At 38.3% G+C, this 13,823-nt stretch overlaps 1 protein-coding gene across 1 annotated transcript in view; it reads right to left on the minus strand.

Annotated features, from left to right (window-relative positions):
• The window catches only part of CTNNA3 (catenin alpha 3), a 1,789,288-nt gene that overhangs the window by 1,735,424 nt on the left and 40,041 nt on the right, over positions 1–13,823 (minus strand). The window contains exon 2 of the mRNA XM_064594691.1: positions 4,714–4,817. Within this exon, the coding sequence (XP_064450761.1) occupies positions 4,714–4,812 (99 nt within the window). The 5' untranslated portion in view covers positions 4,813–4,817. The remainder of the gene's footprint in view (positions 1–4,713; positions 4,818–13,823) is intronic.

The following is a 13,823-nucleotide window of genomic DNA, read 5'->3' on the forward strand; positions in this document are numbered from 1 at the left end:
AGGAGCCCCTTTAATATTTCTTGCAGGGCTGGTTTAGTGATCACAAATTCTTTTAGTTTCTGTTTGTCCTGGAGGCTCTTTATCTCTCCTTCCATTCTGAGTGACCACCTTGCTGAATAAAGTATTCTTGGCTGCATATATTTCCCATTTAGCATGTTAAATATATCATGCCAGTCCTTTCTGCTCTGTGGCCAGGTCTGCTGCCAGCCTTATGTTTCTACCCTTGTAGGCTAAGGACCTCTTGTTCCAAGCTGCTTTCAGGATTTTCTCTTTATTTCTGAAATTTGCAAGCTTCACTATTATATGTCTAGATGTTGGCCTATTTTTATTGATTTTGAGGGGGCTTTTCTGTGCTTCCTGGACTTGAATGCCTGTTTCCTTCCCCAGAATAGAGAAGTTCTCAGCTATAGTTTGCCCCTCTCTCTCTTTCTTCTTCTGGGATTCCAATTATTCTAATGTTGTTTCATCTTATGGTATCACTTATCTCTCGAATTCTGCCCTCGTGATCCAGTAGTCATTTACCTCTCTTTTCCTCAGATTCCTTATTTTCCATCATTTTATCTTCTATATCACTGACTCTCTCTCCTGCCTCATATATCCTAGCAGTTAGGGCCTCCATTTTTTTATTGCATCTCAGAAATAGCCTTTTTGATTTCGACCAGATTTTAGTTCTTTTATTTCTCCATGAAGGGGTTGTCTAGTGTCTTCTTTTTTTTTTTTTTTTTTTAAGATTTTATTTATTTGACAGAGAGAGCACAAGCAGAAGGAGAGAGAGGGAGAAGCAGGCTCCCTGCTGAGCAAGGAGCCTGATGTGGGACTCGATCCCAGGACCCTGGGATCATGACCCGGGCCGAAGGCAGCCGCTTAACCAACTGAGCCACCCAGGCGTCCCGTCTAGTGTCTTCTATGCTTTTTTCAAGCCCAGTTATTATCTTTACAATCTTGTTTTGAATTCTAGTTCCAACATCTTACTTATACCCATATTTATTAGATCCCTAGCTGTGATTTCTGCCTCTTGCTCTCTTTTTGGGGGTGAGTTCTTCCATCTTGTCATTATGTCCAGAAAAGAATAGATGAAAGGGAGGGAAAATACAAATATAGCAACAATGACACCAGAAAAATATACACAAATCAGAAGAGAACCAAAACCAAAAAGAAAAGAAAAAGAAAAAAACTGAGAATAAAATCAAACAAGTAGAACAGAACAGAACAATAAACTGGATCCTGAGTGTATTTGGTCTGTTTATTAGAAGAAACTAGGTCCCAACATAGGCAAGAAAGAAAACCTCATATATATAGAAAAAATGTAGTTGAATACAATGAAATGAAGTCAAAAATGAAAAATATATATACAACTGTAAGTGTAAAAATGAAAATTTAAAAAGACTTAAAAAATAATTGATAAGATAATAGTTGAAAAGGATAATAAAATATAAAACTGAAGGGCTAAAGGATAATAACTATACCAGAAAAATATACACTACACTAATCAGAAGAGAACAGAAACCAAACAGAAAAAAAAGAGGGGGGGAGGGAATGGGAATAAAATCAGACAAGAAGTTGAACCAAACAGAACAGTAAGCTAGATCCTGGGTGTATTTTGGTCTGTGTGTTAGAAGAAACTAGAATAGGTCTCCCAAAATAGGTCAGAAAGAAAAACTTATATATATATATACAAAAATAAAGTTGAATACAATGAAAGGAAGCCAAAAATGAAAAATATATATATAAATTATAAGTGAAAAAATGAAAATTAAAAAAGACTTTAAAAATAATTGATAAAATAAGAAAATAGCTGAAAAGGATAATAAAATATAAAACTGAAGGGCTAAAGAATAATAAGAAAAAACCACTTCTATATACTTCTTTCCCCAAGAGCTGGAGTTTTACAGTTCTGTATGATTGGCAAACTTGGTATTTGCCAGAAGTTCCTGCTGGTTGGTCTTCTGGGGGAGGGACCTGTTACCTGATTCTCAGGTGTCTTTGCCCCGGCGGAACTGCACCGCCCTTGTCAGGGGGCCAGGCTCAGTGTAAGTGGGCTCCAGAGCTGGTGGGGGGTGGGAGTGAAAAATAGCTGTGCCCCAATCTCTAGCCCAGGAGCTGAAAATTCGTGTCCCCCACTCTTCGGTGCACCCTCACAGAAAAGTGGTCAATCCCCACTGTTGTCTCCTCAGTTTCCATACACACTCTGTGTTAACACAGCCTGTGACTGAGCATTTTTATCTCAGGCACTCCACCCCAATTCGAGTCTCCAAACTTTATGAACTCTTGCGGCGTGCATGCACACCACTCCTCCCAGGGTAGGGAAGGGGTTCTCACTGCAGTTCTGCCTCTTGCTGGGCTCCTGCTCAGAGAGCGTTAGATGGACAGGCAGTTCTCAGTTTATGAGAACAACACCAAGCAGTAAGCTGGAGCCTGGTCTCACTGTTTGCAACTGGCTGCCCCACTCCAATGCCTGGGAACTCTGCTGCACTTGGGCACCCCCATTCTTTTTGTGACCCCGGGGATCCTGAGACCAAGCTATCCCACCTGGGATTCCGCCTGCTTCGCCTCCTGAGTGCCTTTCAGGTAAACTTCTAAAAGTTCCGATTTTGTGCTCTGCTGCTTATGACACTTCCTGGTACCCAGCTTACAGAGGCTCCTTCCCTCCAGGTTTATCTTCCAGGGCACTGCTTCAGATTCACATCTCCTACCTCCTACCTTGCAAAAAGTGGTTGCTTTTCTATTTGTAGAATTGTAGCAATTCTTTTCTCAGATCTCTGGTTGATTTTGCAGGTTTTCAGAATGATTTGATAAATATCTAGCTGATTTCCAGGGACCAGATGAAACTAGGATCCCCTACTCCTCCACCATCTTGGAGGGTCTTCTTATTAGCAAGTCTTAAGTGACCAACTCTAATGTTCTACCTTTACAGAACAAATAAGTGTTATGCAGTCACATACAAGTACTAGCCTTTACGAGCCATCACCAAAATGAAGGCCATTTCCCTATTCACACCTGCTAACTGCATAGGAACAAAATCTTAAATGATTTGTGAGAATTCATTTAAAAATTTCACCAAATAACTTGGTGATACATATAAAAAACATCACTTGGCATGAGGGAAATACAAATCAAAACCACAATGAGATACCACCTCACACCTGTCAGAATGACTAAAATCAAAAACAGAAAAAACAACAAGCGTTGCCAAGAATGTAGAGAAAAAGAATCCTCATGCACTGTTGGTGGGAATGCAAACTGGTGCAGTCACTGGAAAACAGTATGGAGGTTCCTCAAAAAATTAAAAATAGGATTACCATATGATCCATTAATTCCACTACTAGGTATTTACCCAAAAAATACAAAAACAGTAATTCAAAAATTATAAACACCCTCATATTTATTGCAGCATATCTGCATTAGCCAAATTGTGGAAATGGCCCAGTGTCCATCAATTGATGTATGGATAAAGAAGTGGTCTATATATATATATACACATATATATACATATACGATGAAATATTATTCAGCCATTAAAAAAGAAGGAAATCTTGCCATATGCAACAACATGGATGGACCTAGAGGGTATAATACTAAGTGAAATATGTCAGTCAGAGAAAGACAAGTACCATATGATTTCACTTACATGTGGAATTTAAGAAACAAAACTAATGAACAAACAAAAAAAACAGATACATAATTCAGAGAACAAACTGGTGGTTGCCAGAGGGAACATAGCAGGGATGGGTGAAACAAATAAAGGGAACTAAGAGTACACTTATCTCAATGAGCACTGAGAAATGTACAGAATTGTTGAATCATATTGTATACCTAAAACTAATATTACACTGTGGGTTAATTATACTTGAATAAAAAAAAAGGAAAAAGGGATAATTTGTATTAGGAAGTATAATGTGTGGTAAGCCTATGGGAAGATCCTTCATAAATTTTGGGTAAAGGACAAAAAATTTAAATCTACAGATAGTGTAAGTTTTTTCAAGCTCTGCTTTAAGAACTCCAATAAGTAAAATCTGGACTTGCATAATAAGTCAGAGAATCATGATGTATATTATGAAAGGATTACTGACTTCATGAAAGATTTTATCACACAATTTCTTAAATAGCTGCTTTTCTCATACATTTTGGTATTTTAAAAATAATTTCCTATTTGACAAATGAGCCACCATGTGCCTTGGGACAAGTCACTGAAATTCTCTTGGCTCAATTTCCTCATCTATATAATAAGGATGGTTTTAACCATGCTGCCTGCCTCACTCAGTTTTCATGACTATATAAAGGTACTTTGAAAGCTATATATACATATTTTTATGGCTGTTGCTTTTTTTTTAAGATTTTATTTATTTATTTGAGAGAGAGTGCAGGCACAAGCGGGGATAGGGAGAGAGACAAGCAGAACCCCCATGGGGTTCAATCTCACAACCTCAAGATCAGGACCTGAGTCAAAATCAAGAGCTGGATGCTTAACCAACTGAGCGACCCAGGCACCCCACGTCTGTTGCTTTTAAGAGAAATTGTGGGGGGGGGGTACTTTCCAAACTTTATTATTATCACTAAATATGTATTTTTTTATATTTTAGCAGTATCTTAAAAATCAATTTTAGATGACACATTCCCTCTATAAAAATCAAATCTTTCCTTGGTTCATGATCTACTTTTCTCATTTCTTAGTTCTTCTGAAGTTACATATTGTTATTTCCATGGTCTTCATACCTGGATTATGAGTGGCTCCAGTAGCTTCTCTACAGTGAATGTTTGTACCTGCAGATCCTGAGGATTAATATTCAATGTGATTGGTGTTTCAGCCGACATGCTGCCTGTGCATAAAAACAAAAAGACACTTATTAATAAAGAAAAATGCTTTCTAAAGGGAAGCACTAATGAAAATCATAGAGTACATGAGATTTGTACTTAGCACCTCTTCCTGATATCAGCTGTAGCCCTCAGAGGACCAGGGTGACAAGTCCCCCAACAGAGAAATGAGATATTCCTTCCCCGTCTGTTCTCTGGTCATGTGGTCTAGCCTTAGATCCTCTAACAAATTAATCTATGTTAGTATGTTCATAACTAAAATAATAACCCAGGGTGGGTTTGCATTTGTTCAGGAGTCTCAAGTAAAAATGAATGGCCAAGTTGGTGAGACATATCTTACAGCATGCAAGTCCTCTGACTTCCAAAAAATCATGGCACTGAGGTAGCCAGTGCTCATATTTTGCTTCTTCTTGTTAATGTTAACTCAGATGAGGAGCCAAGTAGGACTTTGGAAGATGTGATACATCTCTATTTGTTTGGGGAACTGTTTGAGGGGGTTTTTTTGTTTTTTTTTTAAAGATTTTATTTATTTATTTGACAGAGAAAGACACAGCGAGAGAGGGAACACAAACGGGGAGTGGGAGAGGGAGAAGCAGACTCCCCGCCGAGCAGGGAGCCCGATGCGGGACTCGATCCCAGGACTCCAGGATCATGACCTGAGCCGAAAGCAGTCGCTTAACCAACTGAGCCACCCAGGCGCCCTGTTTGAGGGTTTTGACTGAATAAGAAAGTTGGGGGCAGTTTACTTTCCTATACAGAAAATAAACTAATTTAAATTGGCATAGTTACTATAAAAAGAGAGAAAGGATGGATATTTGGGCAAGACAAAATAAGAAAAAAATGACAAGCCATCTTTAAGGCATTAACATTAATCTTAAAATCAGTGAGATTTTTGCATAAGAATACATAGATATCTCAAATAACCACACATGGCATATATATCATAACATATTCAAATTAAAATTGGCCATAAAAACTATTACCCAAATTTCCAAGTCCACAAATTTGTATTAACTTATTCACAGTCAAGTACTTACTAAAGGCTCACAGAGATAAGCAGTAAGAAACATGTATCACCTATATGTAACTTAGTCTGTTAAAAAATAAATAAATTTATAGTCGAAAGAAACATGTTACCATCAATACAAAAACCTTCCCACTTAGATATTACCCATTTTCTTCTATATTTGCAGGCAAGAAAACATAAGATTCCACCCCCAGAAAATATTCAGATATTCCCTATGGCACCCATGGAAACTAAAACAAAAATATTTAGGAAGTACTACAGTAGTCCCCCCTTATCTAGAGTTTTGCTTTTTGTGGCTTGAGTTACCCAATCGACATATCATCAGAAAGTAAATAGAAGCCTCATGCTACATCACAATGCCTAGGTCATTCACCTCACTTCATCTCAACAGATAAGCAGTTTACCATCACCCAAGATGAAGACTGAGTACAATAAGATATTTTGAAAAGAGAGAGACCATATCATATAACTTTTATTACAGTATATTGTTATAATTGTTTTATTTTATTAGTTATTATTATTAACCTCCTACTGTGCCTAATTTATAAATTAAACTTTATCACAAGTAGGGGCGCCTGGGTGGCTCAGTCATTAAGCATCTGCCTTCAGCTCAGGTCATGATCCCAGGGTCCTGGGATCAAGCCCCACATCGGGCTCCCTGCTCCGCAGGAAGCCTGCTTCTCCCTCTCACACTCCCCCTGCTTGTGTTCCCTCTCTCACTGTGTCTCTCTCTGTCAAATAAATGAATAAAATCATAAAAACTTTATCACAAGTATATATGTGGGAAAAGGGAAGGGAGGAAGGAAAGAATGAGTACATATTTTCATGGTGTTTCTCTTATCCAGAATCAATGCCTTCGACACTCCTTTCCATCCCAGTGATTCTAGGAGAGAGGACTGTTCTTTTTTCTATACCCCTGCCTCCAACCCCAAGGGATAACAGAGTCTCAGGGTAGGGCCCATGTTCCCTCCCAACTGTTTCCCCTGAGAGTCTATTCCCATTCTCCTCCTAGACTTTGTCAACATCCATTGGCCTAGCTCCATATAATCAGCATCTCTTTGCTCATCAACCTCTCCCACTCTAGTGGATCCTTCCCTAGATCCATAAATGTGTTACTGCATATATTCCAAAGATAATCATGATCTCCACGTGTATGTGTAAGTGAAAAGGTCAGTGTTTCACAAGGCCTTTCCACACTGTACACCTGATACACATGCAGAGAGAGACATACACATGAAACCATCCTATAACTAAAATTAACTTTTATCTTGATGAAATCTAATTCTTAGGTTAATAACATAATTTTTTATTTATTTTTATTTTTTATTTGGTTTTGTTTTTGGGTGGGGGGAGCACCAAGGGAGAAGGAGAGAGAGAATCTTAAGCAGGCTCCATGCCCAGCGCAGAACCTGACACGGAGCTTAGTCTCACAACCCTGAGATCATGACCTGAGCTGAAATCAGGAGTTGGATGCTTAACTGACCAAGCTACCCAGGAGCCCCCATAATTTTTTTTAAACAGAGGCAAATACTATAAAAGTTATACACCGATTTTTAACTGTGCAAGGAGGGGGAATGTCAGTGCCCTGAATCCCCACATTGGTCAAGGGTCAACTGTACTATAAATGTTGAGAATTTTATATAAAACCCACCAACACTGTTGATTTCAGAAAGAGAGCACACCTTCTGAAATGTAGCACATTTCTACACACAATCAAATGGCCTGTGCAGGGCATCTTTGCCCCCTTTCAGACTATCGTGTTGTGCTGTCTTCAGTCTATCCTTAACTCTACCACAAGCCACTCATACAAAGTGCCTACAATTCTTTTACTTTTTAAAAGACATTTTTGCCTTGGAAAAAAATACTATTCAAATTGCATTAAGTGAAAAAATATTGCTTGAATTTCTTTTCAAATGAAAGAATAAATTACTGTTATTCTATGATATAAAAATATATGAAGCATTTGAAATATGCTTCAAGTAAAATATGTTCCTGTTGAAAAAAAAAATAACTTTAAGAGTCTCATTTAAAATAAAGCATATCAGAAGGGAGATGGGTGGGAGGATGGGTGAAACAGGTGAAGAGGATTAAGAGTACACTTATTGTGATGAGCACTGAGCAATGTATAGAATTCTTGAATCACTGTACTATACACCTGAAAATAATATAACACTGTATGTTAACTACACTGGAATTAAAATTTAAAACTCAATTTTAAAAATCATGGGTTTAAAAAATAGAGAGAGAGAGATACAAAGCCATATGACTTAGGCCTTTACTACCTTGTTTTTCTTCCCTTTTCACTGGTTTTATTTCCTTTCTAAAAGTAAAAACATGATCTTTTTTCTCAGCTATTCATCTGAAATACAGAATATATGTTTCAAGAAAGGCTCCATCACTATTGCCAAGTGGTTTCTCTCAAATGCATTTCTAGGACTGAAATGTTTTGTTTTGGTTTGGCTTGGTTTTGGTTTTGGTTTTGGCTTTTTCCAATCATTCCACCTACCACTTTGATTCCCTCTAACAGAAGCAAATCCAAATTGACAAATAGGATACTCCCATGATGACCCTTCTGCATAGCCTGGAGCCAATACATACAATAAAGGTTGTCCTTCAGTCTCCATAACACCATAGGGTTCTATCAAATGAGTACTCACAAAGCAGTTCATTTGTTACCCCTTTCATGATGGGTACTATCCTACACAAAAATCAAGTCAAGATTACTGACATTGCTTTGTTCTTTCATATCAGAGACAAAAGTAGAGGACACTGTTGTGAACTAAAATAAGATCTAAGGGAACTTTCACAGCCTTTAAAAACATGTGCTTTCACAGAAATCCATTCACAGTGGATTTTCAAAGCTACATTGAGCACCAGAAATTGGAGGCAAAGAAAATAAAAAATAAGAATAAAAATTATTCACATCATAAATAATCCTGCTAGAAAAATGTTTTTCAACAAAGAGATAAAAGACAAACCTAATTCAGCCAAAGTATCTTCTAAATCTGTGATCATGTCTTTAATACACATTAAGTAAAGAAAGTTGTTGAGAAAATGGTGTTGGGAAAATTGGATAGCCACATGCAGAAGATTGAAACTGGACCATTTCCTTACACCACACACAAAAATAGACTCCAAATGGTTGAAAGACCTCAATGTGAGACAGGAGTCCATCAAAATCCTAAAGGAGAACACAGGCAGCAACCTCTTTGACCTCAGCCGAAGCAACTTCTTCCTAGAAACATCGCCAAACGCAAGGAAAGCAAGGGCAAAAATGAACTATTGGGACTTCATCAAGATAAAAAGCTTTTGCAAAGCAAAGGAAACAGTCAACAAAACCAAAAGACAACCGACAGAATGGGAGAAGATATTTGCAAATGACTTATCAGATAAAGGGCTAGTATCCAAAATCTATAAATAACTCATCAAACTCAACACCCAAAGAACAAAGAATCCAATCAAGAAATGGGCAGAAGACATGAACAGACATTTTTTCCAAAGAAGACATCCAAATGGCCAACAGACACATGAAAAAGTGCTCAATATCGCTCAGCATCAGGGAAATCCAAATCAAAACCTCAATGAGATACCACCTCACACCAGTCAGAATGGCTAAAATTAACAAGTCAGGAAACGACAGATGTTGGCGGGGATGCGGAGAAAGGGGAACCCTCCTACACTGTTGGTGGGAATGCAAGCTGGTGCAACCACTCTGGAAAACAGTATGGAGGTTCCTCAAAAAGTTGAAAATAGAGCTACCATATGATCCAGCAATTGCACTACTGGGTATTTACCCCAAAGATACAAAAGTAGGGATCCGAAGGGGTACATGCACCCCGATGTTTATAGCAGCAATGTCCACAATAGCCAAACTGTGGAAAGAGCCAAGATGTCCATCGACAGATGAATGGATAAAGAAGATGTGGTATATATATACAATCGAATATTATGCAGCCATCAAAAGGAATGAGATCTTGCCATTTGCAACAACGTGGATGGAACTGGAGGGTATTATGTTGAGTGAAATAAGTCAAACAGAGAAAGACATGTATCATATGATCTCACTGATATGAGGAATTCTTAATCGCAGGAATCAAACTGAGTGTTGTTGGAGTGGGGGTGGGGTGGGAGGGATGGGGTGACTGGGTGATAGACACTGGGGAGGGTATGTGCTCTGGTAAGCGCTGTGAATTGTGCAAGACTGTTGAATCTCAGATCTGTACCTCTGAAACAAATAATGCAATATATGTTAAGAAAAAAAAAAAGAAGAAGAAGAAGAGGGTAGCGGGAGGGGAAGAGTGAAGCGGGGGAAATCGGAGGGGTAGACGAACCATGAGAGACGGTGGACTCTGAAAAACAAACAGGGTTCTAGAGGGGAGGGGGGTGGGAGGATGGGTTAGCCTGGTGGTGGGTATTAAGGAGGGCACGTTCTGCATGGAGCACTGGGTGTTGTGCACAAACAATGAGTCATGGAACACTTCATCTAAAACTAATGATGTAGGGCGCCTGGGTGGCTCAGTTGGTTAAGCGACTGCCTTCGGCTCAGGTCATGATCCTGGAGTCCCTGGATCGAGTCCCGCATTGGGCTCCCTGCTCAGCAGGGAGTCTGCTTCTCCCTCTGACCCTCCCCCATCTCATGCTCTCTGTATCTCATTCTCTCTCTCAAATAAATAAATAAAATCTTTAAAAAAAAAAAAAAATAAAAAAAAAAAAAAATAAAACTAATGATGTAATGTATGGGGATTAACATAAGAATAAAAAAAAATAAAAAAAAAAAAAGAAAGTTGTTGAGAAGGTCAGTTTTTTCATGGAAAAATTATAAAATAATATACCAATAAGTCCTTGAAGAACCTTGGCTACATATAATTATTCTTCGAATAAATGCTCTTTCTTATAAAAATCTTTTGGATCTTTTGTATCTGTCCTATTCAGTAATCCTGATTGATTGGAGATCAGGGCAGTAATAGGCAGAAAACGGCAGAATTTTGCAAATGAAGTTAAAGCAAGGTCAAAGTCTGACAAATTGTTACCAAATTCTTATAGCAATACCACAATGTGAATCCAAAATAAAAATCCTACTAGGTTGTGGGTATTATAACCCAAGGTATGATCCATAAAATCTAAAGAGTTAGGGAGTACTTCTCAAATTCAAGAATAACTCCTACAACATCCTTCATTTCAACAATGTACTGGACTTGGATGAATAGAAATGATGAGATACTCACTATACCATTAGATTCTGGGATTACTTTTTTTTTTTTTTTTTTTAATTTGAGAGAGAGAGAGAGCACACGAGCCAGGGAAAGAGCACAAGGAGGGGAGAGAACACAAGGGAGAGGAAAGGGCAGAGGTGGAGGGAGAGGCAGAGGGGGAGGCAGAGGGAACAGGACAAGCAGACTTCCACAAAGCAGGGAGTCTGGCATGGGGCTCCATTCCAAGAACCTAGGATCATGATCTGAGCCGAAGGCAGAAGCTTAACTGACTGAGCCACCCAGGCACCCCTGGGATTACTTTTATAAAGTTCTTTCTTTTTTTTTTTTTTTTTTAAGATTTTATTTATTTATTTATTGGAGAGCGAGCGAGAGAGAAACAGCATGAGAGAGGAGAGGGTCAGAGGGAGAAGCAGGCTCCCCGCCGAGCCGGGAACCCGATGTGGGACTTGATCCCAGGACCCTGGGATCATGACCTGAGCCGAAGGCAGTCGCTTAACCAACTGAGCCACCCAGGCGTCCTATAAAGTTCTTTCTTATGTTGAATTGAAACCTGCCACTTTTTGACTTCTCTCCAATTGAGACTATTTTATAAAGTGGAAAAGGTACAGGTTTGAAGACAAAAAGACTAGATTAAAATCCCAGTTTTCAGAATCAAAAGGAGGAAAACAAATCACTTGCAGCAGTAATAGATGTCTCCAGAGAGAGTCCTTAGGGTGGAGCACATGCACCCATGTGGATCCTTCCCTTCTTCCCACACTATTATCCACAATACCTGAATTTCCTTTATTCCACTTTATTCCCTGCTTGCAACTGAACTTACATCAATTTTAAATTCATTTAGTTTAACAAGCATTTCATTTTTAAATGTAGCTAACTCTGAGGTCATACAGTGAACATATTCAATCACGCATTAATATGAACTAGCTCATTACTCTCCATCTGACACCCATATATATCATTCTCAAAGCACAAACCACATTGTATTCTAGTCATATCCTGGCAGCAGAAGAATGGGGTTTTTTTTGTTTTTGTTTTTTGGTTGTTTAAGATTTTGTTTATTTATTTGAAAGACAGAGAGACAGTGAGAGAGGGAACACAAGCAGGGAGAGAGGGAGAGGGAGAAGCAGGCTTCCCACCAAGCAGGGAGCCCAACATGGGGCTCAATCCCAGGACCCTGGGATCATGACCTGAGCCGAAGGCAGCCACTTAACCGAAGGCAGCCACTGCTGGGCGCCCCAGCAGAAGAATGTTTGATCAGAGAGATGCACACAGAGGTCAATGGAAAATTTCAGCCATTTCCAAAATTAGCCATTCCCTCACAAAGAGTAAAGAGAAAACTTTTCCACCTACTTCTCCCTACTGTAACACATGATCCCCTGTCTCCAAATTCTGAAGCTCAGGCTCCTCTTAGTAAAGCTATAATCCTTCTACGTAAGTTGACATGTTCTTATGGGATGGCTTAGAAACCTAATCATCTGTAATACAGTTCCTACAGAAAAGTCTCTAATATGAAATACTTAGTTTTAAAAAAAACTTTTTAACAGTTTGTAAGGTGACAGTTTATTCTCCTTTAAGATTATTAAATTCCATGTCAGAGTCATCAGACTTAGCTAATTAATATCTTTATACTCACTTTTCAACTAAATTGTTCAATTCTTTTTTACAAGGATTACTGCAAACCCAAATCTCCCCATCATATATTTGGGCAATTAATATTTCTTTGCCCCTAAATGCAGAATTTTATTTTTTCTTCCAAACATTTCATCCTGCAGAATCTAGACTTTTGTTCCCACCGGTCAAAAATTAATATTAGAGAATCCAACATGTTAACACCTCCTCCCAGTTTTCTATTTACCCATTAATCGTTCAGTATGAATTCTATAGTCTCCAGTTAAATCACCGAACAATGAGAGCCAGGCATGAAAACTGATTTTGATACCACTAGAAATCTTTTTTCAGATACATGATGATCAAGTAATAAACACTGTAGATAAATGAATGTTTCAACCAGTTATTAATCACTTTTTGTGAAATAATCTACTTTCTCGTCTAGTCAAAAAAACATGGGAGGATTTTTTTTTTAATGTTTCAATGAAATAAAGACACCCTTTCCTTCCTATATAAGAATTCAATTTTTTTAAAAAAAATCTAGGGGCACCTGGGTGGCTCATTCGTTAAGCGTCTGCCTTCGGCTCAGGACATGTTCCCAGGTCCTGGGATCGAGCCCCGCATCGGGCTCCCTGCTTAGCGGGAAGCCTGCTTCTCCCTCTCCCACTCCCCCTCCTTGTGTTCCTCCTCTCGCTGTATCTCTCTCTGTCAAATAAATAAAATCTTTAAAAAAAATAAAAAATAAAAATAAAAATAAATCTAGTTTGACATAACTGACTCCTGGAGAATCCATGCCAAATGCTAGCAATTACTGCCATTTATTTACATTTTAATTCTTCAGTTTCCCTACAGTTTGGTGCCTAGATGTCCAGTCTAATTTTAGAGGCCACCTTTTTTCCTCTTTTGAAAATAAAGGTATTTGCCCTTCTTCTGATTCCCGACAGGTCTGTTATTTCTTAGTGACTCCCAGGTTCTGTGATCACATTTGCAGATCATTTTAGAATTAAGGGACATACTTTTTCAAAAGATACATAATTCAACCAATTTAAAGAGACTAAGATAGCTCCTTTATTTTCATCATCTAGGGTTTCAATTCTTTTTTAATTAATTAAAAATTTTATTAAGTAATATAAGGTTCAACTACATATATGGTTAAAAACAAG

The sequence above is a fragment of the Mirounga angustirostris genome, unplaced genomic scaffold (assembly GCF_029215605.1).
Source record: "Mirounga angustirostris isolate CCGP_5_RB_7025 unplaced genomic scaffold, mMirAng1.0.hap1 SCAF_6, whole genome shotgun sequence".
Taxonomy (NCBI): Eukaryota; Metazoa; Chordata; class Mammalia; order Carnivora; family Phocidae; genus Mirounga; species Mirounga angustirostris.